This window comes from Chelonia mydas, chromosome 8 (assembly GCF_015237465.2).
Source record: "Chelonia mydas isolate rCheMyd1 chromosome 8, rCheMyd1.pri.v2, whole genome shotgun sequence".
NCBI lineage: Eukaryota > Metazoa > Chordata > Testudines > Cheloniidae > Chelonia > Chelonia mydas.
In genome coordinates this window covers 93,863,814-93,888,140 of record NC_057854.1, presented here as the reverse complement: position 1 = coordinate 93,888,140, position 24,327 = coordinate 93,863,814, and the positions used below count along the sequence as shown (strand labels likewise).

Sequence of the window (24,327 nt, the reverse complement as noted above, 5' to 3'; positions counted from 1 at the left end):
TTACAAACTACCGTATTTTCAAATGCCAAGATGACTGAATTGCAGTCTGTATTTAGAGTAGGAACTTCTGGCATTAATTTTATTCTGATAACAGAAGATATACCTGGATAAAACCTGAAATTTATAATACTGTGAAAATCTGGTTCTTTCGACTACAGAAATTATATTATAGAAATTAATACCTTGAGAAGTTCATTACAGGAACTCAACTTTTGTAGGCGTCACCCATGGAAGAGTGTTACTGAGTCCTGGACTTCAGCATCTATTCATTGTATAGTAACATTTCAGGTAAGTAGCAAGGCCCAAGACTTGAACTTTTATTTATATCTATTGGTTGATTTTTTTTTCTTCCTTTCACTTCTGGTTTTCAGAAGTTTAAGCAGATATTACAGCTCAAAATAAAAACTAGAAGCTGTTGATTAACCCAAATATAATTAAAAATTTAAACATTTGAAAACATCCACCTTTAGAAAGATAAGTTAAGAAAAAACAGTTTTACACTCATGAGTTAAAAATTAAAGTCATTGACATAATGAAAGCTGTACTATACATAGTACTGAAACAGGCAACTGGACAGTTATACTTTCAGTGAGGCTATATAAACACGATTTCCAGCATTTACACATCACAGGGAAAACAGATTCAATGCTACATAGATGCTATATTCAATGCTAGTTATACGTCAAGATTTGGGATAATTAAAATGTCTTCAGAGACTGCACTGCAGACAAAGTTAGTGCAAAGAATACCAGCCATAGCCTGATATAAAGTCTGCATTTGCACCTAAAGATTTTAAACTGTCATTGCACAAGTTACATTTGATACTAGCACATCAGCATTCTGCATTAAACAAGGCTGTGTACTGATGTCTGAAGTACATAACTGCATAGAAATGAGAGTCTTAGGACTGATTACTACTACACATATAGAAAAAGCTATTTTTCTGCATCAGATTATGAAAGTGTTTTTAAAGCACTGCACAACCAACCATCACATTTTGAGACCCTTGTATAACCTAGGTATTTAATAAAGACATCACGTTAAGAACAGCATTTCACTCCAACTTTCATGGTTGTAAGTCAGATCCTCTTTCAATGCCACATCAACCAAAAGTTACTATGGAATCGGGCTTAAATTCAATGTTTTATACAATAACACACTAGACCCCTTGAAGAATTAGATTCTGAACTTCTTACACCTTCATGACAAAAATGTATGGGGCACATAGTTTTGAAGAGAACACCGATTTGTAGCAGCTCTGTGTATGCTTAACACATATAGCAAGCACCACAGTGTATGTGGTATGCACTCTAAGTATGGATCCATAATACATGATCTATAACCACAACTATATAGTCCTCAAACTTTAGAAACTCACCCTTTTCTAAACCTCACTCTCAACCAAACTTGAAATTATTCTTCTGGTTTTAATTCATGTAATGAGCTATTCTCTGGAACATCTCGAGTATAATTTTTGCTAGAGTACAAAAGCTATGCAAAACCAGTAGATTTCTATGGCCTACTTCTTACCTGAATGTAGACATAATCAGACAAATTTCAAAAAGTTAAGGCTCTGAGATAGAATTTTGGCCAGTTTCTAAACATTTGCAAAGAGACTTTGTAAGGAAAACCATCACAGTCCCTTGCTTATAGATGCCTAGCAGGCACCACTAGATCATAGCGGCTGTAGTAAAGAACAGAACTGTGTTGGACAAACTAGCTATAACAATATTCTCTCATATGGTTACTGAATTGTATTAGTTATTTACTAATGTAGCAGAATGTGATCAGGTGGCATATATTGGGGGGATGCTGTGGATGAGTCTCATACTGAGTGCATCATGGTTAATTAAGAGTCATAGCGAAAGGCTACAGTCATTCTACTTTTCTAAATCTATTCTCAGTTTTCAGTAATCAATTTTTTTCTGACAATGGAACAACTGGACCCAATTAGTTAATCAATACAGCAAAGGGAGTTCCTTCAGAAAAAGTATGATCTAACCTAACAAGCTATTGAAGAGTTTAAGGCTAAAGTTTGTCAAACGAATAAATAAGCATGTCACTTTTGTGTGTGTAAAAGGATATGTCCATGAGTCATTAAAAGCTTGCATTTCTGACGGTCTGAGCTCAACCTGCAGTACCTCAATAATGCTCTGCATATTGATAACTGTAGAAAAAATATATTTCTATTTTTGGGAAAAGGGTTTTTCCAAACGGATAACACAATACAAACGGATGAACGGATAATACAAAATTTCTGCAAATAGTTCTATAATTAATGTTCTTAGTTCCTCACAACTGAAAATGCCTGACCTAATCATCTTCTGCCCACTTAGAATTTATATCCTACTTTTACAGAGCTAATTCTGATCTTTCATCATAGAACAGTTAGAAATGACTGATTGAAAGTGCCATGGTACAAGTGTAGAGAGCATGCTTAGTTTGTGTTAAGCAAAAAGGACACATTACAAACTCCAGTGAAAGCAATTACATATATTTGAAAAAAAAACAAAACAAAAAACAAAACCCTGCAAATTAAACATGCCATTCTCTTCACTACTAGAGGAAAACAAGGATTCCATAACAGACTGATTTGTTGATTCTGTAACTTTATTTGCATTTAAACACTGACCGCTATGCCCCGCATCTGAAGAAACCATAAAAAACCACCAGGAGTTGATAGAACTGCTAGAATTAGTCTATTAAATTCTTTTAAACTATTTAAATTGCTGAATGAGCCAGATTAACTTTTGTGGGTAGAGGTCCTGCTTCTTCCTGTTCATCAGTCTTGCATCGAATAACAACAAGAGCAGAAGCTGGGTATCTGGTCAGTTTTTGTTCATTCGTGTACTCCAAGTCTCCATAGATGCTCAACTTCTGAAATAATTAAACTTATTTTAAAAAGATCATATCATTACAGGTTCTGAATGCAAGACTCAAGACATGCTTAGCCATAAGAACACAGAAAGGCCATAAAGGGTCAGGCCAACAGTCCTTCTAGCCCAGTAGCTTGTTTCCCGACAGTGGCCAATGCCAGGTGCTTCAGAGGGAATGAACAGAACGGATAATCAAGTGATCCATCCCCTGTTGCCCATTCCCAGCTTCTGGCATATAACTATGAGCATACATTTCTCAGTGAGGTTTTGAAGGTCCTCAAAGTAGCAATGCTTCAACTCTTACTATGAAATATTTTCCATGCTATCTAAAATTCATGTTCACAGTTGAGTCTGAGTCCCAGGCTAGGACTGGTATGTTCCTGTCAGAATGAGTGTGGTACTTGCCAGTCTTGCATATTTTTAGAGGAAGGAAAGTGGGGAGATGTCAGTTCAGCGAGTCCCTTCTCCCCTCCTCCAATCAGATTCCTGCCACTCACCCATATCATGTCCATAAGTTCTGGCCATTCTCAGCCTTTTTACGATCTTATTAAAACCCTTTTAATGGTTTAGTGAATGCTCCCGGTAATCATACTTTTGTTTCTAGTATCTTTTTGCCGGAGCAGATTTCCAGTTGTCAAACATGGTTACCATGGGGAAGAGGGTTCCCGGCCAATGGGAGCGCTCGGGGTGAGGGCATCGCACGGAGCCCCTGGGGTCACCCCTGTGCATAGGAGGCAAACATGCCAGCCGCTTCCAGGAGCCATGCAGAGCCAGAGCAGCCAGGGAGCCTGCCTTAGCCCTGCTGACTGGATTTTTAGTGGCCGGGTCAGCACCAGGGTCTCTTTTTGACTGGATGTTTCAGTCAAAAAACAGACACTGGGCAACCCTATGGCCCACAGGCAGATCTAATTGAGTATCACTGCCCTAAGCACTGGGATATGGGAGGGTATTAGATCACATCTTAATCTCTTTTGCTGAAGTTGTTCCTCTCTGTGTGTGAACACCGTAATTAAACAGTTATTGGAATAAGGACACAAACTTGGGTTTCCCACCTCCAAGGTGAGAGCCCTAATCATGACACTGCAGTCATTTCACTGTCTCTGTCACTTATACAAAGTGAAACAGCTTCAACAAAATGCTTGAATAATCGTTGGGCTAAAGAGTGAGAATGACTATAGCCTCACGGTTATGGGCACTCACCTTGAGATGGGAGACCCACATTTATGTCCTTGGTCCAACGACTAATTTACTTACACACAGTTGAACAACTTTGAGAGATTGAGACCTGCCCCAAATACCAATAGGGCACTCTTCTGCCAAGTGGGAGACCAAAGTTCAAATCCCTGCTCCAGAGCACGCAGAGAGGGGAACACAGGTCACTCACATCCCAGCTAAGTGCCCTATCTACTGGGCTAAAGACTATAAAGGGAGGCACCCCCACAACCTTCTCCCCCCATTTTGTGAATCTAGACCATACATTTCTTTTGTCTTTATTTTTAAAATGTCACAACACAAAGTGCTTCATTTTGAAGCAGATGAAACATTTTGTTAAACCCAGATCAAAATGCACCGACTTGATCTGCCAACATTTTTAGTTTGATTCTAGCACATTCTATTTTTAATTTTGCAGAACTGCCAGTGAATCAAAACACCAGCTCTATACCTCAGACCTTAGAGCATTTCAGGCAGTAAGCAATATGAGTAACTGCACGGTGCCGTAAGCTATGGAATAATGAGCTTTACCTCAGATGGAACATACTGCTGTACCGCGGTAGCAACCGTAGCACAACAAATCCAGAGTAGCACCAGTACGGAGAGAACGAGTGTAGTCGTTAAAATCCAACCAGAATTTCTGAAATGTAATGAACATCGTTAAAGTTGTTGAACAGGTTAAGAAAACAGGATATTCCTAAAGACATATGCTGGCCTTTACCAATCTGCGTTCCCGGGTCTAGATCATTCAGTTGAATGCTTCACTGGAGGAGTCTGGGAAACCAGCCTCCCACCCCACCTTAGTTACCAGTCTTCAGGTACAGGATAGGGAAGCAGAACTAATCAAGTCTGGCAGTTTCTTTACTAGATCCCAAGCTGACTCCTGCTTTAAGCTATTTAGCATACAAATCTCTCCATTAACTGCATTTTGTATGCATGACAGCTAAATCTCTAATCTCTCTTTCTGCCTTAAGAACCTCATTATGCCAGGGAAATAGCAGCCAAATGGTTAGCACAATTCTAAAGAACATAACGGCCATACTTGTCAGACCAATGGTCCATCTAGCCCAGTATCCTATCTTCTGACAGTGGCCAGTGCCAGATGCTTCAGAGGGAATAAACAGAATATGACAACTGAGTGATCCACCCACTGTCATCCAGTCCCAGCTTCTGGCAGTTGGAGGTTTAGGGATACCTGGAGCATGGGGTTGCGTTCCTGACCATCTTGGCTAATAGCACTGATGGACCCAACCCAGTTACACTTTTGGCCTTCACAACATCCCAGGGCACTGAGTTCCACAGGTTGACTGTGCAGTGTGTGAAGTATTATTTTCTTTTGTTTGTTTTAAACCAGCTGCCTAGTAATTTAATCGGGTGACCCTTAGTTCTTGTGTTATGTGAAGGGGTAAACAACAACATTTCCCTATTCACTATCTCCACAACATTCATGACTTTATAGACCTCTATCACATCTCCCTTTAGTCATCTCTTTTCTAAGCTGATCAGTCCCAGTCCTTTTAATCTCCCGTCATATGAAAGCTGTTCCATACTCCTAATCATTCTGTTGACAGTTGATGTTGATAAATGCAAAGTAACGCACACTGGAAAACAATCCCAACTATACATATAAAATGATCGGGTCTAAATTAGCTGTTACCACTCAAGAAAGATCTTCGAGTCATTGTGGATGGTTCTCTGAAAACATCCACTCAATGTGCAGTGGCAGTCAAAAAAGCATACAGAACGTTGGGAATCATTAAGATAGGGATAGATAATATGACAGAAAATATCATATTGCCTCTATATAAACCCATTGTACACCCACATCTTGAATACTGCGGTCAGATGTGGTTGCCCCATCTCAAAAAAGATATATTGGACTTGGAAAAGGTTCAGAAAAAGGGCAACAAAAATTATTAGGGGTATGGAACTGCTGCCTTATGAGGAGAAATTAATAAGACTTTTCAGCCTGGAGAAGAGACGACTAAGGGCGGGATATGATAGAGGTCTATAAAATCATGACTGGTGTGGGAGAAAGTAAATAAGGAAGTGTTACCTACTCCTTCTCATAATACAAGAACTATGGGCCACCAAATGAAATTAATAGGCAGCAGGTTTAAAATAAACAAAAGGAAGTATTTTTTGACAACGCAAGGTCAACCTGTGGAACTCCTTGCCTGAGAATGTTGTGAAGGCCAAGACTATAACAGGATTAAAAAAAAAAACTAGATAAATTAATGGAGGATAGGGTCCAGCAATGGTTATTAGCCAGGATGGGCAGGAATGGTGTTTGCCAGAAGCTGGGAATGGGTGACAGGGGATATAGTACTTGATCATTACCTGTTCTGTTCATTCCCTCTGGGGCACTTGGTATTGGGCACTGTTGAAGACAGGATACTGGGGTAGATGGACTTTTGGTCTGACCCAGTATGGCTGTTCTTATGTGCCTTTTCTGATTCTAAAATATTTTTCAATATGAGGTGACCAGAACTGTATGCAGTATTCAATATGTAGGTGTACCATGGATTTTCTGATTTTTGTATCTATTCCCCTCCTAATTATTAACATTGTTAGCTTTTTTGACTGCTGCTGCACATTGAGAGGATGTTTTCAGTGTACTCATAATGATGCCAAGATCTTTCTTGCAACTAATTTAGACCCAATTATTTTGTATGTCTAGAAGTGTGTGAACGCATCTGGCTGCTCAGTAGCAAAAATTAATGAAAGAAAAAGAGCAAAGTTATATTTATCCCATCAACCTAGAAATAAAGTAAAACTGCTTATTTATACAGCACCTTTCACACTAGACAATCCCAAAGTACTACACAAATCAATCACTTCATCTTGACAGGCAGCCGGATCTAGGAAACCAGTGAAATTAACAGTTTGCTGCAAAATATCAGCAGTGTGGGACAGGAAATGACAAATATCACGGTCAGCTTAAACTGAATGGAGAGATTAGGTTGGCCAAATAGCCAACAAGTATATTGTGGCTAATATCTATTTTCTTGAGAAGGGAGCAGTGAGCTCTTTAACACAAGTGCTCAGAACCTCCCTTTTAGCATCTCCTCCAAAACATCATCTTTCCTGAACACAGTTCTGTCATTTTGAGATTTTCTGATGGAGTCTATGACATGTAAAATATATGGGGAAGGAATGTCATCTTACCCTTTAAGCTTTTATAAGACAGTAGAAGATACATACATAGAAAGACATTTGAAAAAGCTCTTGCTTTCCTCCTCTTCAAAAAATCCTCTGTGTGCCCGTGAACCTCCTGGCTGTAGGTCTGCTGAAATATCACAATGACAGCTCCATTATAAGGTCACAATAAAAAAAAACAAAAAAACCACCCGAGATTTATGTTTAAAAACTCTAGTCTCATATAGTCCCTGTCTATACGAAGACATTGATAATAGACAGCTTCTTTAAAATTGTTCTAATTCCAGTGTGGCAAGGGCATAAATACCATGCTATATTTAAAATACATTTTAAAAGGAGTTTACTACTGTGGCCTTTGTTGCAATGTACACAGGGTGACAGTGAGAATGACAGGCTGCCCATAATGACATGCACTTTTCCCTTTGTAGAAGATTTGACTTACTCTTGCACGTTATGAGTATTTTCATTTGCACTCTAAAGAACCCAAACCAACTTACAGGATGTTTCGCTCAACAACGATTCTTTCAGATCTGTGGTGTCCTCTGGAATGTATTGAACTTCTGGCTTTGACTAAAACAATAATGAAAATTGTAAGGTCTTGTTTGTATTTCATAAAGCTTCAATTAACTATAAAATTATAGTCATCCCATAAGCATCATTTACATTTGCAAAATAAATGGGAAAATTTTGTGACACTACTCATTTAAGTTAATTTTGCTTTCTACATTGCAAATCCAGTGACCACTACAAAGATAGACTGACTGCTGCCAAACATTAAGCATGCAGTTACTTTCTGAGACTGCTCTACTAACTGTTCTGTGATTGGAAGAAGCAGGAGACCAACAGTTAACACCCAGGACACACAAAGTCTTGTAAAAGTAAAAAAGCAAGCAAGCACCTGGAATATAACTATTTTGCCATCATCTGCTTGAAGGTAGAAGGTCCATGAGGAAGTTATGAAGCTCTGTGCTGAGTCCATCATGTCACTCCAGAACGATCTCACCAGTGTCAGAGGGAAAAGGAGATGAATCCTTGGCATCAGGGACATTAACTGTAAACACATCACTAACTGGTTTTCAATTTGTTCTGTACATATTCGAGCAATTTAACACTGTCCCCAGTAAGGTTTTAGTCTTTAAATAGAGAATTTCTCTCCGTCTTTCTACACACACACACACTTATTAAATTTGAAAAAAAAAAGAGACAATGTGAGCAGCAGAAAACAAGTAGGTGGCATTTGACAAACATGCTACATGCTTACTTGCTCTTGTCTCAGTGCAGCAAATGGCTGCTGATTCTGGCACCCAAGATGGCAAGCATATTGTTCATCGGACTGGGAATACGCTTCAGTACAGGCTGCAAAGAAGAAAGGTTGTGTAAATTGGAAAATAATTTCACATTTTAAGTCAGCAACTGAAAGCACGAGTGTAAGGTGTAGGTACAGTCTGATAAGGACTCAAGTGACAATTTTAAAAACTCCCACTCCCACCTGAGGAATAATATGAGAGCAATATACCAATGCTGGTACTGGGTTCTTTGGGCTGATGCAATCTAGATGATTGATCTAGAATAGGCATAAAGCTGGGTTATGTCTAAAAGCTGAGTGCAGCAATAGCATTTGATCACAGAAATGAGGAAAAGCAAAAAACAATCAAAATAAAGAGCAACTACTGGTATAGTAAATTCCAACAGAGTGACGTAAATTAACACGGCCTCAACCCAGTAGAATAGGCAAGGATTTTGTTCCAGAGATGGCATGGATTATCAGCCCAAATTCTGATAAAACCCTCCCACAGTACTGTGGCCTTCCCTCCCACATACCATGGAAGAGTTTAAGTTTTGCTCCAGGGGATGGAACTGGGATCCCAGAAGGAAGTAAACTAACAGAGAAATCCATCAAACTTCAGAGAGCCATAGCATAACAGGGAACAAGGGAGGGTTTGCCCATCAGTGTTGCATGAGTATAGTTAGACTTTCTATACCAATTTCAAGCTTTATCAAAAATATAAAGTCAGTTCTGCTCTTATTTCCAAATATCTTTATCCAATATTTAAAATAAAGGACTAGCAGTACAGAAGCCAGAAGATTTGTATTCTATTTGTGGCTTAGCCACCCACCTGCTGTATGACCTTGGGAAAAGTCTCTGCATCTGGGGAACCGAAGCACAGAAGTCAAGTGGGGATAATCCTCTCTCACTAGGGTATTGGGAGGCTTAGGCCAGAAGGCACAAAAAGAACAGACTTGACAAGTAAAAGTGCATACCAAACATTAGTACTATCTATTTCCTCACAGGAGAGGAAAATGAACAAGCATAGAACCAGAAATGGGCAGTCTATGGAAACAGGGTAGACAAAAATCTGGCAGGGAATGCACAGTAATCAACCAAATATCTGAGTGTGGAGTTCTCAGGAGCCTGAGCAATAGTCCTATGGTAAAACAGTCACAAAGTCAGACAACTGGCAGCCACAGAAGCACCTAGAGACAGAACTGAACAGAATGATCAGAAAGTGCATCACAAAGCACAGGACAGCCACCAAGCAATGAACAAAATCAGTGTTCTAAGACCACTGCAAATGAACAGGCAGAAGGCAACAGTCCAGGGTGGAAATGTTGTACAGGAAAGGAGGCAACAATTCAGACTCAGCTGCCTCACCCCTTTTTATAATCCCCCTTGATGTGGGGTTTGGCAATTGAAAAGAAATGCCTATATCACAGCTGTGCAAAGGATACTGCTTCTCTGCAGCTCTCGCCTATTCCCAGCTCATATAACACAGCTCTGTATTGTACTAACATGCCTTTCCCCAACTCTCTCTGCTGTTGGAGCTTGCCACTGCCCCTTTTGCCTTCAGCACACGATTAAGCCTCTTTTTAGTGCTGAGTTGGCACTTAGGGAGAGATGCTCCCTCTCCTGCCTCGCTTGCTTGGCACCACGCTTTTGATCTCAGTACTAGCTTGGTATATAATTTGTAACAAGTATTTTCACAGTTTTAACTATCAACATTCTTCTCTGATCTTCAGATAATTAATCCTTTTAAACAATTAGTTATTCATGAATGTTTGATATTTAATGGCTTAATTCAACAAGACATACACCCAGCTCCCAAGTTGTTTAACTATATGAAAGGCAGAGAATGTAATTAAGATTTGTTTCTCTTTCCATAGTAAAGAGATTGTAAATTAAGGTTGAATGAGGCCATATTAGTGATGTAGTACACAGTTCATCAAGATTTGTGCTTTGTAAAGCAAACATTTCAGCTGAAGTAAATACCAACCCATACAGTCCCAACAAATAGGGCTACGAAAATCATTGCAACTGATGTCATTTATTATGTTATGTCATTGCACAATGTTGCATGGAGTAAAAGACACTATTAGTTTGAAAATTACATTGTCAGCTAACCATTTTACACCTAATATGGTTACATCACCTAAGTTTTTCCCTTGGCCAAAAGGGCCCTTATGTTTTAAAGGCTCACAAAGCAGAAATCCCTTTTAAAAATTTGAGAAATTTTAATGAGTGCTCTATCAAACTTTTTTTTAAGAGTAATACCAATTTTAAAAAAGTCAAATTGACAGTATCCCTTTATACTTTTCCACTCTTCCCTTCATTTGTCTCTTCATATTACATCTTGTGGAAAGAGCACAGAATTATCTTACCAGAGTCACATTCCAGTTTGGTCCGATTCAAGTCAATTCCATCATCCACAAACTGACAAATAGAAAACAGTCTGCAGCCTCGCTGACATGCATACAGTTCCTCTTCCTGGGAAGTTACAAGAAAAGCAGGGTTGCTAAAGAGATTACTAATACTCCACCTAAGAACCTAGGGTAGCAACAAGCAAACATTACTACTTTTCTGAGTACTATAAAAGCTACCTTGGAAAATGTTCTAGCAAAAAACCCCAAACAAAAAGAAAACCTTAGAAGTCAGCCAAACACCAAGGTCCAAGCAGAACACGGTTCTTTATTCAGCAAGGAGCCGGCCTTGAATAGACAGATCACTAAAGTCAGCAAGTTCAAAAATGCATTTCTGAAAAATGACAGCTTTAAAAATAAAGGTATTAGCTGCTAAAGAATTGAAGTAGAACCTATTAACCGTCACTTCACTAATCCATACAGAAAGTTGGCAGTCCTTACCTCTCAAAGATTTAATGGCAAACGCTATCAGTGAGAAGTCATAATGCAGGTGAATGGCATATTGTCAAAACAACAATTATTTGTTATGGGATATAATTAGAAGTAAAAAGAGTTGTCAAAATAAGTAACCAGAGTATATTTTGTGGTGCACTATTCCTGTGTCATGGCTACTTACTTGTCAAAATAGCCAGTCAACATACTATTTAATGGTTTTGCTGAGGGAAAGAGAGAAGAGTATTCCTTTATGTAATTACAAAACTGAGATACAGCACGTGTATAAAAAAAAAGTATATCAATGTTCCTATTTGACTGTCACCCTCTTTCTCTCCTTTCATGTGTTACAGTCTTAGACTGTAAGTTCTTCAGGGCAGGGACTATATCGAGCTCTCTGTATAATGCCCCAATCAAGATTATAGTATGGTAGCATTCAGAAGACAAAGTAAAAAACAACTTAATGCTTCTCCCAATAATTAATGAAGTGCTATAGTACTTTGTTTCACAAGAAAATACTCACTTAGCTGTGAGAAACACACTCTTTTAATTACTAGAAGTACCATGTGGCAGAGAAATGGGATCTGTGAGGTACACTTCATTTGAGGGCTTGTCTAGTCACAAAAGTTGTATAGCTAGAGCAGTACCGGTGTAGCTAAGACAGTACAACCCTCCTAGTGTGGTCACAGTCATACAAGCATAGCATAGCTTATTTCCTTATGGAAAGGGGAATAAGCTACACTGGTATATGGCACCTTTGTATTAGTATAACTACAGCCACGCTAAGTTGCATGAGTGTAACTAGGAGTTGTAACATTATAACTATTTAGATAAAAAAACATGCCCCCAACTAGAGTAGTTATACCATACTGGTAGAAAAACTGTGTTTAGATGAGGCAAGTACCTACTTCCCTGGTATCTTAGAAATTTTGCTTGTTTTTTTTATAGCAAAGCAATAAAAATAGAGAGTTAGAAAAATATTCCACATTGTGAAACTATCTTGTCAGAGACAAGATAGATAAGGTAATACCTTTTACTGGACAAATTTCTGTTGGTGGAAAGCACAAGCTTTCAAAAAGCATCTGACTTCTTTCCACAGACCTGAAGAACTTTGTGTAGTTTGAATGTTGGTACCTTCCTCCAACAGAAGCTGTTCCAGTAAAAGATATTAGCTCACCTACCTTGTCTCTCTCATATGTTAGGACCAGCATAACTAGTTGTTTGTAGTGTTGTTGTAAACCATTAGCATTGTTCTGCATTTGACACAATGTGAATCTGTTAACAGGAAAACTCACGACAGGTCTTTTGGCTCTGTCCTCATCCTTATGGTTGTCACCATCTGCTTTACAGGTGAAGACAGAACTTTGAATCAATTATTAAAGGAACAAGGCAAACACACCACACCTTACCATATAACCCCTTGCAAAAAAACTGATGTGTGTTTCTTTCAGACACAGATGTTCTATATGTTTTTGCAGTATAAAATATCAAAACAACTGCCAAACTGGGTCAAGATTTTATTTTTTTTTAAATAAAGCCTAACAACTTTGACTGTCTCTCTAACAGAAATATTCTGCTGCAGAAAATATGCCACAGATGTTGACATTCGTATTGAATTGGCTTTGGCAGGTAAGATGCATACACAGATTATCCTGATAAGTCTTAATAAAGTTTCTCTTTCATGAGTTAAACAAAACAATGAATGTATTTTTCCAAAATAAAAGTTTCCTGCCACCTCTATTTCTATTTGGTAGCTTAGTGGTAGATAGTGCTTAAAATCAACACAGGATGGATTGTTTAAGTCACAAAGGACTCAGTAGGAAGAAAACTGTGTGTGTCATTTTATTGGCCTCTTTATGATGTATACTACAATGATGAGCTCAAAGTGTTGAGTTTTTTTAAAAACTCTAAAAGCTACAAGAAACACCAGAGTCTCAACTTCCTTCAAAAACTTGCTAAAGTCCTCCAACAAAAACCACAGGAGTCTGAAATTTGATCTGCAGTAGGAAAAGATTTGGGGTTGGAATTAAGGAAGAAAGATGTTTAATTTTACAATGATTCAATTCCCAAACTTTGGCCTTTTTTGCGATTGGTATCATGCTTAGACATCTCAACATGGGGCATAAAGTCCCATATTCTTGATATATATTTCATTCCATCCACACAAGTCTTTGCTGCTTCCACTCATTGTTGAGGTATACACATCGCAGTTACTGACTCAAATCCATGGTTATGTAGTTTTATTCTAAAAATATTAATTCCACACTTCAAACTTTCTGTTCTATTACCCTTCTCCCTCATTTATTATTTGTGCACCCCACATTTTGAACTCAACTTGTTATATTTTATTCTCTATCTGCAGCAGTGTATTATCAGTCAAAAATTCACACAAGACTGAAAAGAATAATGAATTTTCCAAATTCCAACAGTAACTCAAAATTCTATGGAATCCTGAACTGATGCTGAACCTCAACATGAAACAGAGCTGGGGGAACAGTTTTCCAACACCTTCCTTTTATAAAGATAGATACCATGAAAGACATCTGCCTAAGTTAACTAGAACCTGGGGGGGTGGGGGGGGAGGGGTTTGGAGTGCTCATTTTTTACAACTCTTCAGACTTCATCCTCTATAATTCAAATGTTTTATCAGTGTCATGATTCAGGACTTTTTACTTGTCAACACACACAGATAGTTTGTATGGTTTTAAAGCCAGAGCAGCCCAAATGAAGTTGATATTGTTTCTTTGAGGGAAGGAGGGAGAAGAAAACAGGACACATGGAAACCCCACAACAACCTCTTCCCCCAAAAGATTATATTTTACAGAGAGATTACTGACTGCTACACAGAGCTCTTCTTCAGGTCTACTTCCTTCCCCAGACCTGAAGAAGAGATCTGTGTAGTTCAAAAGCTTTTACCTTCCACCAACAAAAGTTGAACCAATAAGAGATATTACCTCATCTAGTCCAGGGGTTCTCCAACTAGGGGTCAGGACCCCTCAGGGGGTCACAAGGTTATTACATGGGGGGTCATGAGCTGTCAGCCTCCACCCCAAACCCCGCTTTGCCTCCAGTATTTATAATGGTGTTAAATATATTAAAAGTGTTTTTAATGTATGGGGGGGGTCTCACTCAGAGGCTTGCTATGTGAAAAGGGTCACCAGTACAAAAGTTTGAGAACCACTGTTCTAGTCTATCTGTATCCCGTGGGCCCGCGAAAGGAACCGGGCATATCTTGGGGTTGGTGTGTGTAGGGGGAATCTTCCTGGCTGAGGGCCCCGTACCTAGAAGCACCTGCTACCAGATAAGGACTCACCAACAACCAATGGACCAGGGTGAACAAACCTCAGAAGCTATCGGGCGGGGGAAGCGGGTCTTCCTCATCCCGACAAATACCTGAGGAGTCTCTCTTATGTTCCGGCAACACTTGCCGAGCTTGTCATGCCAGCTGAGCCTCACTGACTTGAGCCACACCAGGGACGGTGCCAGCTGGGGAGAAGCCGGGGGAGCCCGGCGGAAGGCCCTGCGCCTTGGGGCCAGAGTGCAGGGGGCGGCGTCTGGCTCCGTGCCGGGCGGGGGACGGCATTGGGAGGCCTGTACCTGGACGAAGGTTTCGGGGGAGGCGCCAAGGGAGCCCCATAGCGCAGGAGCGGCTGGGGGAGGGGAGGCCCGTACCCGGACGGGCTCGTTCGGGAAGGGGGCAGCCGGTGGGGGTCCCGTACCTTGGGGTAGGTGTGCAGGGGGTACGTCAGCTGACAGGCCCGGTGGCACGACGCCGTGCTCCCCAGCGCCGAGTCAAAGGCCTCGGAGGAGCCGGCGGCCGCCCAGCTCCTCCTGCAGACCTGGAGTAGCAGAAAGAGACCCAGCCCCGCCAGGCTCCCCCGCAGCGCCGCCATCTTGCCCCTCCCTCTGCCACTTCCGGCCCTGCGGTGAAGACGGGGCTTGAGCGATATTGCGAGAGTTCCCTCGCCGCGGGGCCTGACGGGAGACGCAGTTTCCCGGTCGGAGGTGAGCTGGGCAGGAGAGGGAGAACCGCCTTCGCCGGGAACTACGCGGCGAGTCGCTTCCGGGCCAGGCGGCGCGAGTAGGTTCGGGGGAACCGTGTAACTGGTCTCCCGTGGCCTTTGGGGGTCGCTGCTGCCCAGCCCGAGCCCCGCCACCCCGCCCCGCAGTCCCCGGCTCCCCAGCGCGGCCACTCCACGCCCTGCCGGACACCCCGACTCCCCCCACTCCCGCAGGCCGGGCCCCCCGACTCCCTCCCTCCTCCTCCCCCCCCCACCTCCGCGGGACGGGCCCCCGACTCCCCCCCCCACCTCCGTGGGCCAGGCCCCCCGACTCCCTCCCTCCCTCCCTCCTCCTGCGCCCTCCAAGGGCCAGGCCCCCCAAGTCCATCCCTCCCCCTGGGGCATGAGCCGGGCACCCCATGCCTGTCCCCACGGTGCATGTTGTAACTCGTAGCCCCGCCCCTTTGCGTACCCGGCAGCGTCACCCCAAATCTCCAGCCAGCCCCAGGGAGCCACGGTAGCAGCCCAGGCCCCCCCCTCCACTCCCCCCAATTGTCTCTTGTGCCCTGCAGCTTCACTGAAGTTGGGGCTCAGTGTAACATTGCCATCAAAGCCCTCCCCCACCCCGTCCCCTATCTACCTGCAGCTCAGGCGCAGAGATTAGTTTTGCTGGTATTCCTGTCAACAATCTGCCTTTAAGTTAAAGCAATATTACCAATACAGTTTCATAAAAGAAAACGGACAACTGTTTTCTCACTGAAACAGCTGCTGCACCTAACCAAAAACTTGGAGACCTTTAAGTGTCCATCATGGATAGATTTGTGATACGAAAACCCAAAGCTCAAGAAAGCCCTAGGAAAAGAGATCCAGGAGCAAAGGTTTACAAGCAAGCCACTATAGAATCTCTGAAGGTAAGTGTGGGGAGGGCAAAGGGAATGGATGGAGAAGAGATCAGTATAGTATTTTCAGTGTAGGCCTGATGTAGTTTACATAGCAACTTCTGTCCCAAAGGATCACAGAGCACTTGAGAGAGTACGTACAGCACCACTGAAAAGCTGCTGCCTCTGAGATGGACAGCAGCCAAGAAGACAACAAACACTCAGCACAACAGTCAGGAGAAAGAAAATGTACTCCAAAGACGCTGGAGCAATGGCCTATTACAAAAAAGGCCGTGGAACATTTAATGTGTATCTAAAGCAGATAGGACGTTGGTTTTTAAGCTCATCTAATGCATGTACACCATAAACTGAGGCAACATCAGATTTGGGTCTTGAAAGGATAATGTGTTAGATTCACCCTGCTGAGATATGAAGTTACAGTTTTAGTGAGTCCAAGTCATTCATATCTGAAGCTTAGATGTGGGGCCCCCAAGGAATAGGCCTCTGAATTTCCTTTCGGACCATTAACGGTAACATGGGATTACTTCCCACCCCTTTCTCTAGGGCATAGGTGGGTCCACGGGACCGTCCTGCCCCACCCCTGAGCTCCTGGCCTGGGAGGCTGATCCCCGGCCCCTCCCCTGCTGTCCCCTCTTCCCCACAGTCACACCGCTGCACGGCTCAATGCTCTGGGCAGCGGGGCTGCAGAGCCCGGCCTGACCCAGTGCTCTGTGCTGCGCGGCTGCCTGTCCCAGTGCTCCAGGCAGCGCAGTATGGGGGCAGGAGGCGGGTTGGATATAGGGTAGAGGAGTTTGGGGGATGGTCAGGGGTGTGGATAGGGTCGGGGCGGTCAAAGGGCCGGGAACAGGGGGGTTGAATGCGGGCAGGGGTCCCGGGGGGGCAGTCAGGAAGGAGGGGGGGTTTGGATGGGGGAGGTGGTTGGGGACAGGGAGCGGGGGGGGTGGATGGGGCAGGGGTCCCGGGGGGGCAGTCAGGAAGGAGGGGAGGGGTTGGATGGGGGGGCAGTTGGGGACAGGGAGCGGGGGGGTGGATGGGGCAGGGGTCCCGGGGGAGCAGTCAGGAAGGAGAGGGGGGTTTGAATGGGGTGGTGGAGGGCAGTTAGGGGCAGGGGGCAGTTAGGGGTGAGGGGTCCAGGGGCGGTCAGGGAGGAGGGGCGGTTGGATGGGGCAGGGGTCCTGGGTGGGCAGTCAGGAAGGGGGGGGGGGTTGGATGGGGCAGCGGGGGGCAGTTAGGGGCGGGGGGTCTGGGGGCAGCCAGGGGACTGAGAGCAGGAGGGGTGGATGGGGCAGTGGTCCCCGGGGGGCCGTCAGGGAACAGAGGGGGTTGGATGGGGCAGGAGTCTCGGGAGCAAGAAGCAGGGGGGATTGGATGGGGGTGGGGGCTGGGCCATGCTTGGCTGTTTGGGGAGGCACAGCCTCCCCTAACCGGCCCTCCAAACAATTTCAGAAACCCAATGCAGCCCTTAGGCCAAAAAGTTTATCTGCCTCTGCTCTAGGGTGAAATTTTCATCCCTAATCAGTATTTCAGAACCCAGTGTGCAACAGTCCCATTCAGTATCCTGTAAAATTGGGCACAGTTTAGTTTAGCCCTTTCACTTGAGCATTAGGAATTCTGTAATTAGAAGTGTAAGTGTGTGTACCTGCACTCTAGGATCCTAAAGGGGCTGATGACCAGTAGCAATTATTCTATAGACTTCAGGCTTTATTTTATCAGATCTCCTAGGCTAAGACATGGTTAATAGTTCAATGAAAATCCTCTAAAGGAAGCCCAGGTTGCTGTAAGAAATGGTGTTGGTCATTTAGGTGACACTTCTCTCCCTACTGATCCAGTGCTCCACCACACCACGAGGGGGCACTGGATTGCTGGAAATACTATTTGTCAAATAAATATGTGTGGTCATTGAAGATCTTATGGCAAATGTTAGCAAGGTGTGGTGTTACTCCTGTTGTTCTGGCCAAAATTCTGACTTGGGTATTTACAATCAGCCCATGTCCAAGTTTACCTTTGGCTTCAATTTTAGAAGTGATTTATTTCCTTACCTGAAAACAATCATGTAAAGTTGACACAGAATGGCTGCTCCATTCCTCCCCACATATGGCTGCTGTTCAGTGGTGTGTGCTCTGTCAGTAAACACTACAATGGATAGGCTCTCTCCATCAGATTGAGAGGCATTCTATAAACAATGGTCAGATATTTGGTGACATGAGTACAAGATTCTGCATGATATAAGCTTTCTGAAGAAAAGATTTAGAATTTGTTTAGAAAGTTTTATGATTAATCACAAACAAAAAACCACCAAGACACAAACATAGGGTCAAACTTTCAGCCAGTCTCAGGTGGCCTGTAAATCTGTACATATAGATTTTGCAGCTCATACAGAGTAATTGCGTAACTATCCATGTGCATACGCATTTCTATGCTCATAATTTTGCAGCTGCTAAGAAAGTGTAGCTGAAACTTGGACTCATAATTAGTTGCAGAATACATCGGTACAGTGTACAGTTACTATATGAGGTCATTCTAAACCTATGGGATGTCATAATGCTCCAAGTAGCAACACTAATGCTGGAAGCATCATCCAGGAGTGCCATTCATCAGGCGCATGATTGTATTTATAAATGTTGTATTTAAAGAACGTAAAATGTGCATACACTATTCAAATAGGCAGCAAGAATGCATTTTGAGACACATTTAGAATGTACAGGTGGATCCAACACCACCCTCTCTGCATGGGATTAAAGCATTTGACAGAGATTCTCTGAGACGTGTATTTTTCCTGAATCTCCACACTGAACTGGCTTTAAGATTTGCAGAACTCCATGCTTGATGGGGAGAGGGAAAGGACACAGGCCAATTGGCCATTAATAATAATTTATTATTTGTATTACCATAGCACTTTTGATAGCACTCTTCCCCTTTTGATCTTGCTAGAAGTGGGAATTGGGTGGTGAGTTTTCTCCCATTCAGGTCCTAATTGCAGACGTTTTTAAAAAAAAAAAAAAAAAAAAAGAGTAACTTGCATTTCAACAGTGAGTGAAGTGATTCCTGCATATCCATTAGTCAGTCTGTATCTGAGCATTTCTAACGTGCCCCTCACTGTAGCATCTGGGCATGATATAGATAATTGAAAAGGACAATCTGTGGGTAGAGGTGCATGCTTTTCAGCCCTCCCTTCTTACACCGCTTTCTTGAGTGGCAGTTTTTTCATTGGTTTCAGAGTAGCAGCCGTGTTAGTCTGTATCCGTAAAAAGAAAAGGAGGACTTGTGGCACCTTAGAGACTAGCAAATTTATTTGAGCATAAGCTTTCGTGAGCTACAGCTCACTTCATCGGATGCATACAGTGGAAAATATAGTGGGGAGATTTTATATACACAGAGAACATGAAACAATGGTACTCCTTTTCTTTTTACGGATACCATTGTTTCATGTTCTCTGTGTATATAAAATCTCCCCACTATATTTTCCACTGTATGCATCCGATGAAGTGAGCTGTAGCTCATGCTCTAATAAATTTGTTAGTCTCTAAGGTGCCACAAGCACTCCTTTAGTTTTTTCATTGTTTTCCCCCTGCAGGTTATTTTGCAGCCAAGAGATGATTATTATTAATTGTGATAGCACTTGTGTCCCCAGTCTTGGATCAGGGCCTTATTGTGCTAGGTGCTTGCAAACAGAACAGAAAAATTTTGCCTTGTACCAAAGAGGTATAATCGAAATATAAGACAGAGGAGGATACAAACAGCATATCAGCTGCATAACCATTGCTGAACGATTGTAAAAGGTCTTGCACTACATCTTACACGTAACAAGACTCAGGCTTCTTGTAATCTTTTATTTGGGAGCGTCACTGCAAGATGTTTGGGGTGAAAGGCACTATGTAAATGCCAGATACGTTATTGACTGGATTCTTTCAGTCCCTCTGTGGTGCTCCCTAGCTCCTTTTCTCTACCTGCTCTGAGATTTCTGAAGTCAAAAACAGAAGTGGGGCAGATTCAGGCCCTGCCTGGTACTAAGTTGCTACTAACAATATTATAATTAGCTGCTTCCCCCATCCACTCCCTCTCATCCCCTCTTTATTAAGCCATTTATACAGTGGGCTTCCCAAAGTCTGAACACTTGCATAACTGTCTTTTTCTAGGAGACATTTGCAGCTAATTGCCCTGTGTTTGGCAGAATAAGATTAAGAATCTCACTTTGCCCTCTAGATATTCCTGTCCTGATTTACAACAGGGAGCTGCTCTCAAGCAATTACCCATCATTTTGGACCATCACATATTCTGTGCTCTGGTTCATGTCATGATCAATAATTCATGTGTCGATAACAGCCCCATTAGCTGAGATGAAGGCCAACATCTTTATTTGCAATAAGAATATTCCACTTTCCTAATGACTTTTCTCTTTCCCAGAGAGTGGTGGTTGTAGAAGACATAAAAAGATGGAAATCTGTCCTGGAGCTTCCTGGCCAGTCTAAAGATAATTTGATCGAAGCTTTGGAGGAATTAAAGAAGAAAATACCTTCTAAGGATGTGTTACTTTCAACAAAAATAGGTGCACTTTGTATCTAATTTAGAGTGTGAAAATGAGATCGATTTGTGTCCTTTGCTTGTTGGATTTTTCCATACACATGGGAATTGTTGACAGTATTTTTCTGTAATGGTCCTAAGCACTTTACCTTATTGTTGAACAAAATCCTGGTGGTAGGTAGCTACGTGGTCTGCAAAATTCTTAGTACAGCGAAGAAAGAGTTCTCCTTGAATTATTCACAGTTATTTAGGGCATGGCTACACTTGCAGCTGTAGAGCGCTTTGAGTTAAACCAGCCTTCATAGAGCGCAATAGGGAAAGCGCTGCAGTCTGTCCACACTTGACAGCTACAAGTGCTCTGGCGTGGCCACATTAGCAGCTCTTGCAACGGCCACAGAGAGCAGTGCATTGTGGTAGTTATCCCAGCATGCAAGTGACTGCAATGTGCTTTTAAAATGGGGGATTGGGGTGGAGTGTGACAGAGTGTGTGTGTGTGTATGTATGTATGTATGTATGTGGGGGGAGAGAGTGGATTTTTTGGGGGGCTGAAAGAATGTCAGCATGCCTTGTAAGTTCACACAGCAGCAGACCCCTCCTCCCGCCTCTCTCTCTCACACACACAGCATTCCACAGTAATGGTTGCTTTGTCTCGGAGCAGATAAGCAGCCGGCTGTCAGAAAGAGAGCTTTCAAAGGGCATATCCGCATTCCTGCAGTGATTCCAAACAATGAGAAGAGTTTCAGAGTAGCAGCCGTGTTAGTCTGTATTCGCAAAAAGAAAAGGAGTACTTGTGGCACCTTAGAAACTAACCAATTTATTTGAGCATAAGCTTTCGTGAGCTACAGTCGATGAAGTGAGCTGTAGCTCACGAAACTTATGCTCAAATAAATTTGTTAGTCTCAAAGGTGCCACAAGTACTCCTTTTCTTAATGAGAAAAGTGGCCACTTGACTTAAGGGGATTATGGGACAGCGCCTCATCAGAGCGCAGTAATGCAACACCTCGTTCACTCTGACTCCGGGCATTTCAGCCAAGGTGCAACAAGCGTTAATCTTCTCGCAGAGGTGGAGTACCAGGAGTGCTTTAGCCATGGAGTCAGAGCACTCTATGTACCTTGACAGTGTGGACGGGTAGTGAGCTAGGGTGCCCAGGGCTGCTTTAATGGCTCTAACTTGCAAGTGTAGCCAAGCCCCTAGGTGTTGGCTGCTTATAATCAAGGGCTGGGTCACTCCCTTCCATGGTAAAATATGTTGGAGAAGGACTGAGGGGAAGGAAATCTCCACAAAGTTCCTCCTTGATTGGTTTTGGGTGGTTGCTCCCCTGTGGAATGAGATGTGGGACCCATCTGCAAACCCAGAGAAGTTCCCAGGATCTGCTGGAGGCCCAAGCCATCAGCATAGAGGCCCTGCTCCTTAGTACAGCTACCTCGATGCTCCTTTCTTCCCCAAGGAATCCCCAACGTGGAGGGGGCTACATGCTTACGACACTGACACAACTTGATTAATTTTCACGGGACCGGGGGACAGGTTGTGATGTGAGACCACTAGTTCCCTGCTCTCTTTTTGTGCAGATCCTGATCTTGCAGAGATCAACCCAGATGTACTGGAGGGGGAGAGTAGCAGGGCCAGGGCTGACCCCCCCTCCTTTCTGTGCAAAAGCAGTAGGATCTTCATGCAGAGGGTCCTCTCTGCCTTCCTGGTCTGAATTTTGTAATTTAATTTGTCATCTGTAGCACATTCAGCCTTCCTATATCAGGTCTGTACCAGTGACAGATGAAGCACAGTTGTGCTGTATGAAACCCAAGGAGTAACAGTGACACCGTCTGGCCAATAGTGTTATCAGTTAGAAATGAACACGAAGCAGAAGAAGAGGAACTGTGCCTTCTGCTTTGTGTTACGTCCGTGGTTTTCAACCGGTGGAATTTTTTATTGGAATTGATTTTTTTTTTTAAATTGGAATTTTTTAGGGATCCGCAAATGAAAAAAGGTTGAAAACCACTGTTAGGTAGTATATCCCCTTTCACATTTCCTTGTGGGTGCAGTAGCGCTCTGTTTCAGAGTAACAGCCGTGTTAGTCTGTATTCGCAAAAAGAAAAGGAGTACTTGTGGCACCTTTAGAGACTAACCAATTTATTTGAGCATAAGCTGAAGTGAGCTGTAGCTCGCGAAAGCTTATGCTCAAATAAACTGGTTAGTCTCTAAGGTGCCACAAGTACTCCTTTTCTTGTAGCGCTCTGTGTATTTCCGTGGGCATGAGAAACGTCACTGATGGTGACTGGAAAACAGCAGGAAATCATTACTTCCTCACTCGCATGTAAAAACATTGCAAATATCACCTAACATCCACTTCCCCAAAGAATTTTTCACAAACATTTTTATTCTGTGTGAGCCAATCCTGAAGGCTTTACACTAGATTTACCATCTGTCTAAGTACTCATATAGCCCTGTATTGTCTGAACACCTCACTACACACCTCTGTGATCTAGGGAAATGCTACTCCCATTTTACAGCCAGATAACTGAGCACGTAGGATGTTACTAAGGCAAAACCACCATTGAATCAGTGAATAAGGACTCTGCAAGTGTTGGCCCCAGTGTTTTCATATTTGCATTTGTGTTAAGTGCTTGGTTTTCTGCTGAAGCTGTCTGACGTACAATGCTTTGTGGCTGTTTTGTCACTAATGTGCACTGACAGGTCTGGATTACGCTTACCTACCCACCAAAGTTGAACGAACTCTCTGTTGCTGTTTCTATTTGACAGGTCACACGGTGAATAAGATGCGCAAACATTCAGACCATGACGTGGCCAATCTCGCAAAAGACGTTTACACTGAGTGGCGAACTTTCATCAAAGAGTATTCAAACAAACCATCGATAGAAGTCAGGAGCGATCCCAAAACAGAGACTCTCAGGAAGAATGCACGGAAGCTACTTTGCGATGCTCTGGAACTAGAGGTAATATTCTTAATACTCCTTTATTTTTATTTTTTTTTTAGCTTAAAGGAGAGTACATAGGTAGCTGCTGCATTGAGAGATCTCTGTTATTGGGGGTTTTTTCAAAAGGAGTTAGTTTTCCTTTGCCCAGATTACTCTGGCTATTGAAAACAAAGGTGAAAATGAGTCTGACATTGCTCTCATTTACACACTCCGCAAACAGGGCACCTGTGTGTCTGTTATGCTTAGATCGTATAGGGGAAAGAGGACGTTAATATGGAAAACTGTACATCCTACTATTTATTAGCTATAAAACCTACACAAAGACCTCTTGGTGGTTCTGTGTTTCAGGGAAATTGTATTTCGGTAATTAAGTATTTGTAAATTAAAACTTATTGCAAAAATGTACAGAGAGGGGTCAATAATATATAAAGTGGGGGTAAATAGTAGATCCCTGTGGTATCTTTAAGTGAATGAACAAGACGTGCTGTAAGGCTTAATGATTAGTTTGCCTGGTGTATTAAACTCCATCATAATTATCCTTTTAATTTATTCATTAATTATCCTTTAAATAGCAAGTCAAGTGGTAGGCAATCAGGA

The 24,327-nt window shown here is 42.6% G+C and overlaps 2 protein-coding genes across 7 annotated transcripts in view; one reads left to right on the top strand and one right to left on the bottom strand.

Annotated features, from left to right (window-relative positions):
- Positions 1 to 413: 413 nt before the first annotated feature.
- Positions 414 to 15,268, bottom strand: TMEM59 (transmembrane protein 59). Of its 4 annotated transcripts, none has more exons than XM_037907310.2 (8): positions 15,095 to 15,268; positions 10,905 to 11,010; positions 8,509 to 8,603; positions 8,146 to 8,298; positions 7,745 to 7,817; positions 7,293 to 7,377; positions 4,620 to 4,728; positions 414 to 2,877 (listed from the first exon to the last, which is right to left on the bottom strand). In XM_037907310.2, the coding sequence occupies exons 1-8, from the start codon at positions 15,266 to 15,268 to the stop codon at positions 2,722 to 2,724; spliced, it is 951 nt and encodes a 316-aa protein (XP_037763238.1). In that variant the 3' UTR covers positions 414 to 2,721. The 4 variants fall into 4 exon arrangements, with proteins under 4 accessions (XP_037763238.1, XP_037763239.1, XP_037763240.1 ...); XM_037907311.2 differs by having other exon boundaries at positions 414 to 2,874; XM_037907312.2 differs by having other exon boundaries at positions 7,293 to 7,374.
- The window catches only part of TCEANC2 (transcription elongation factor A N-terminal and central domain containing 2), an 11,986-nt gene continuing 2,909 nt past the window's right edge, over positions 15,251 to 24,327 (top strand). The window contains exons 1-4 of one of the 3 annotated variants that reach the window (XM_037907319.2): positions 15,251 to 15,380; positions 16,142 to 16,287; positions 20,680 to 20,821; positions 23,555 to 23,748. In XM_037907319.2, coding sequence (XP_037763247.1) covers positions 16,186 to 16,287; positions 20,680 to 20,821; positions 23,555 to 23,748 — 438 coding nt within the window. In that variant the 5' untranslated portion in view covers positions 15,251 to 15,380; positions 16,142 to 16,185. Of the gene's footprint in view, positions 15,457 to 16,141; positions 16,288 to 20,679; positions 20,822 to 23,554; positions 23,749 to 24,327 lie in introns of all 3 variants that reach the window. The other 2 variants (XM_037907318.2, XM_037907317.2) reach the window with 2 other exon arrangements.

Excerpts from the sequence above, each read along its gene's own strand:
- TMEM59 (XM_037907310.2), bottom strand. The coding sequence starts at position 15,268 with ATGGCGGCGCTGCGGGGGAGCCTGGCGGGGCTGGGTCTCTTTCTGCTA. Across the intron at positions 8,299-8,508 it reads CTGCACTGAGACAAGAGCAA|TTAATGTCCCTGATGCCAAG; the intron begins GTAAGCATGTAG and ends ATGTGTTTACAG. Across the intron at positions 7,818-8,145 it reads GCAAAATAGTTATATTCCAG|TCAAAGCCAGAAGTTCAATA; the intron begins GTGCTTGCTTGC and ends TTATTGTTTTAG.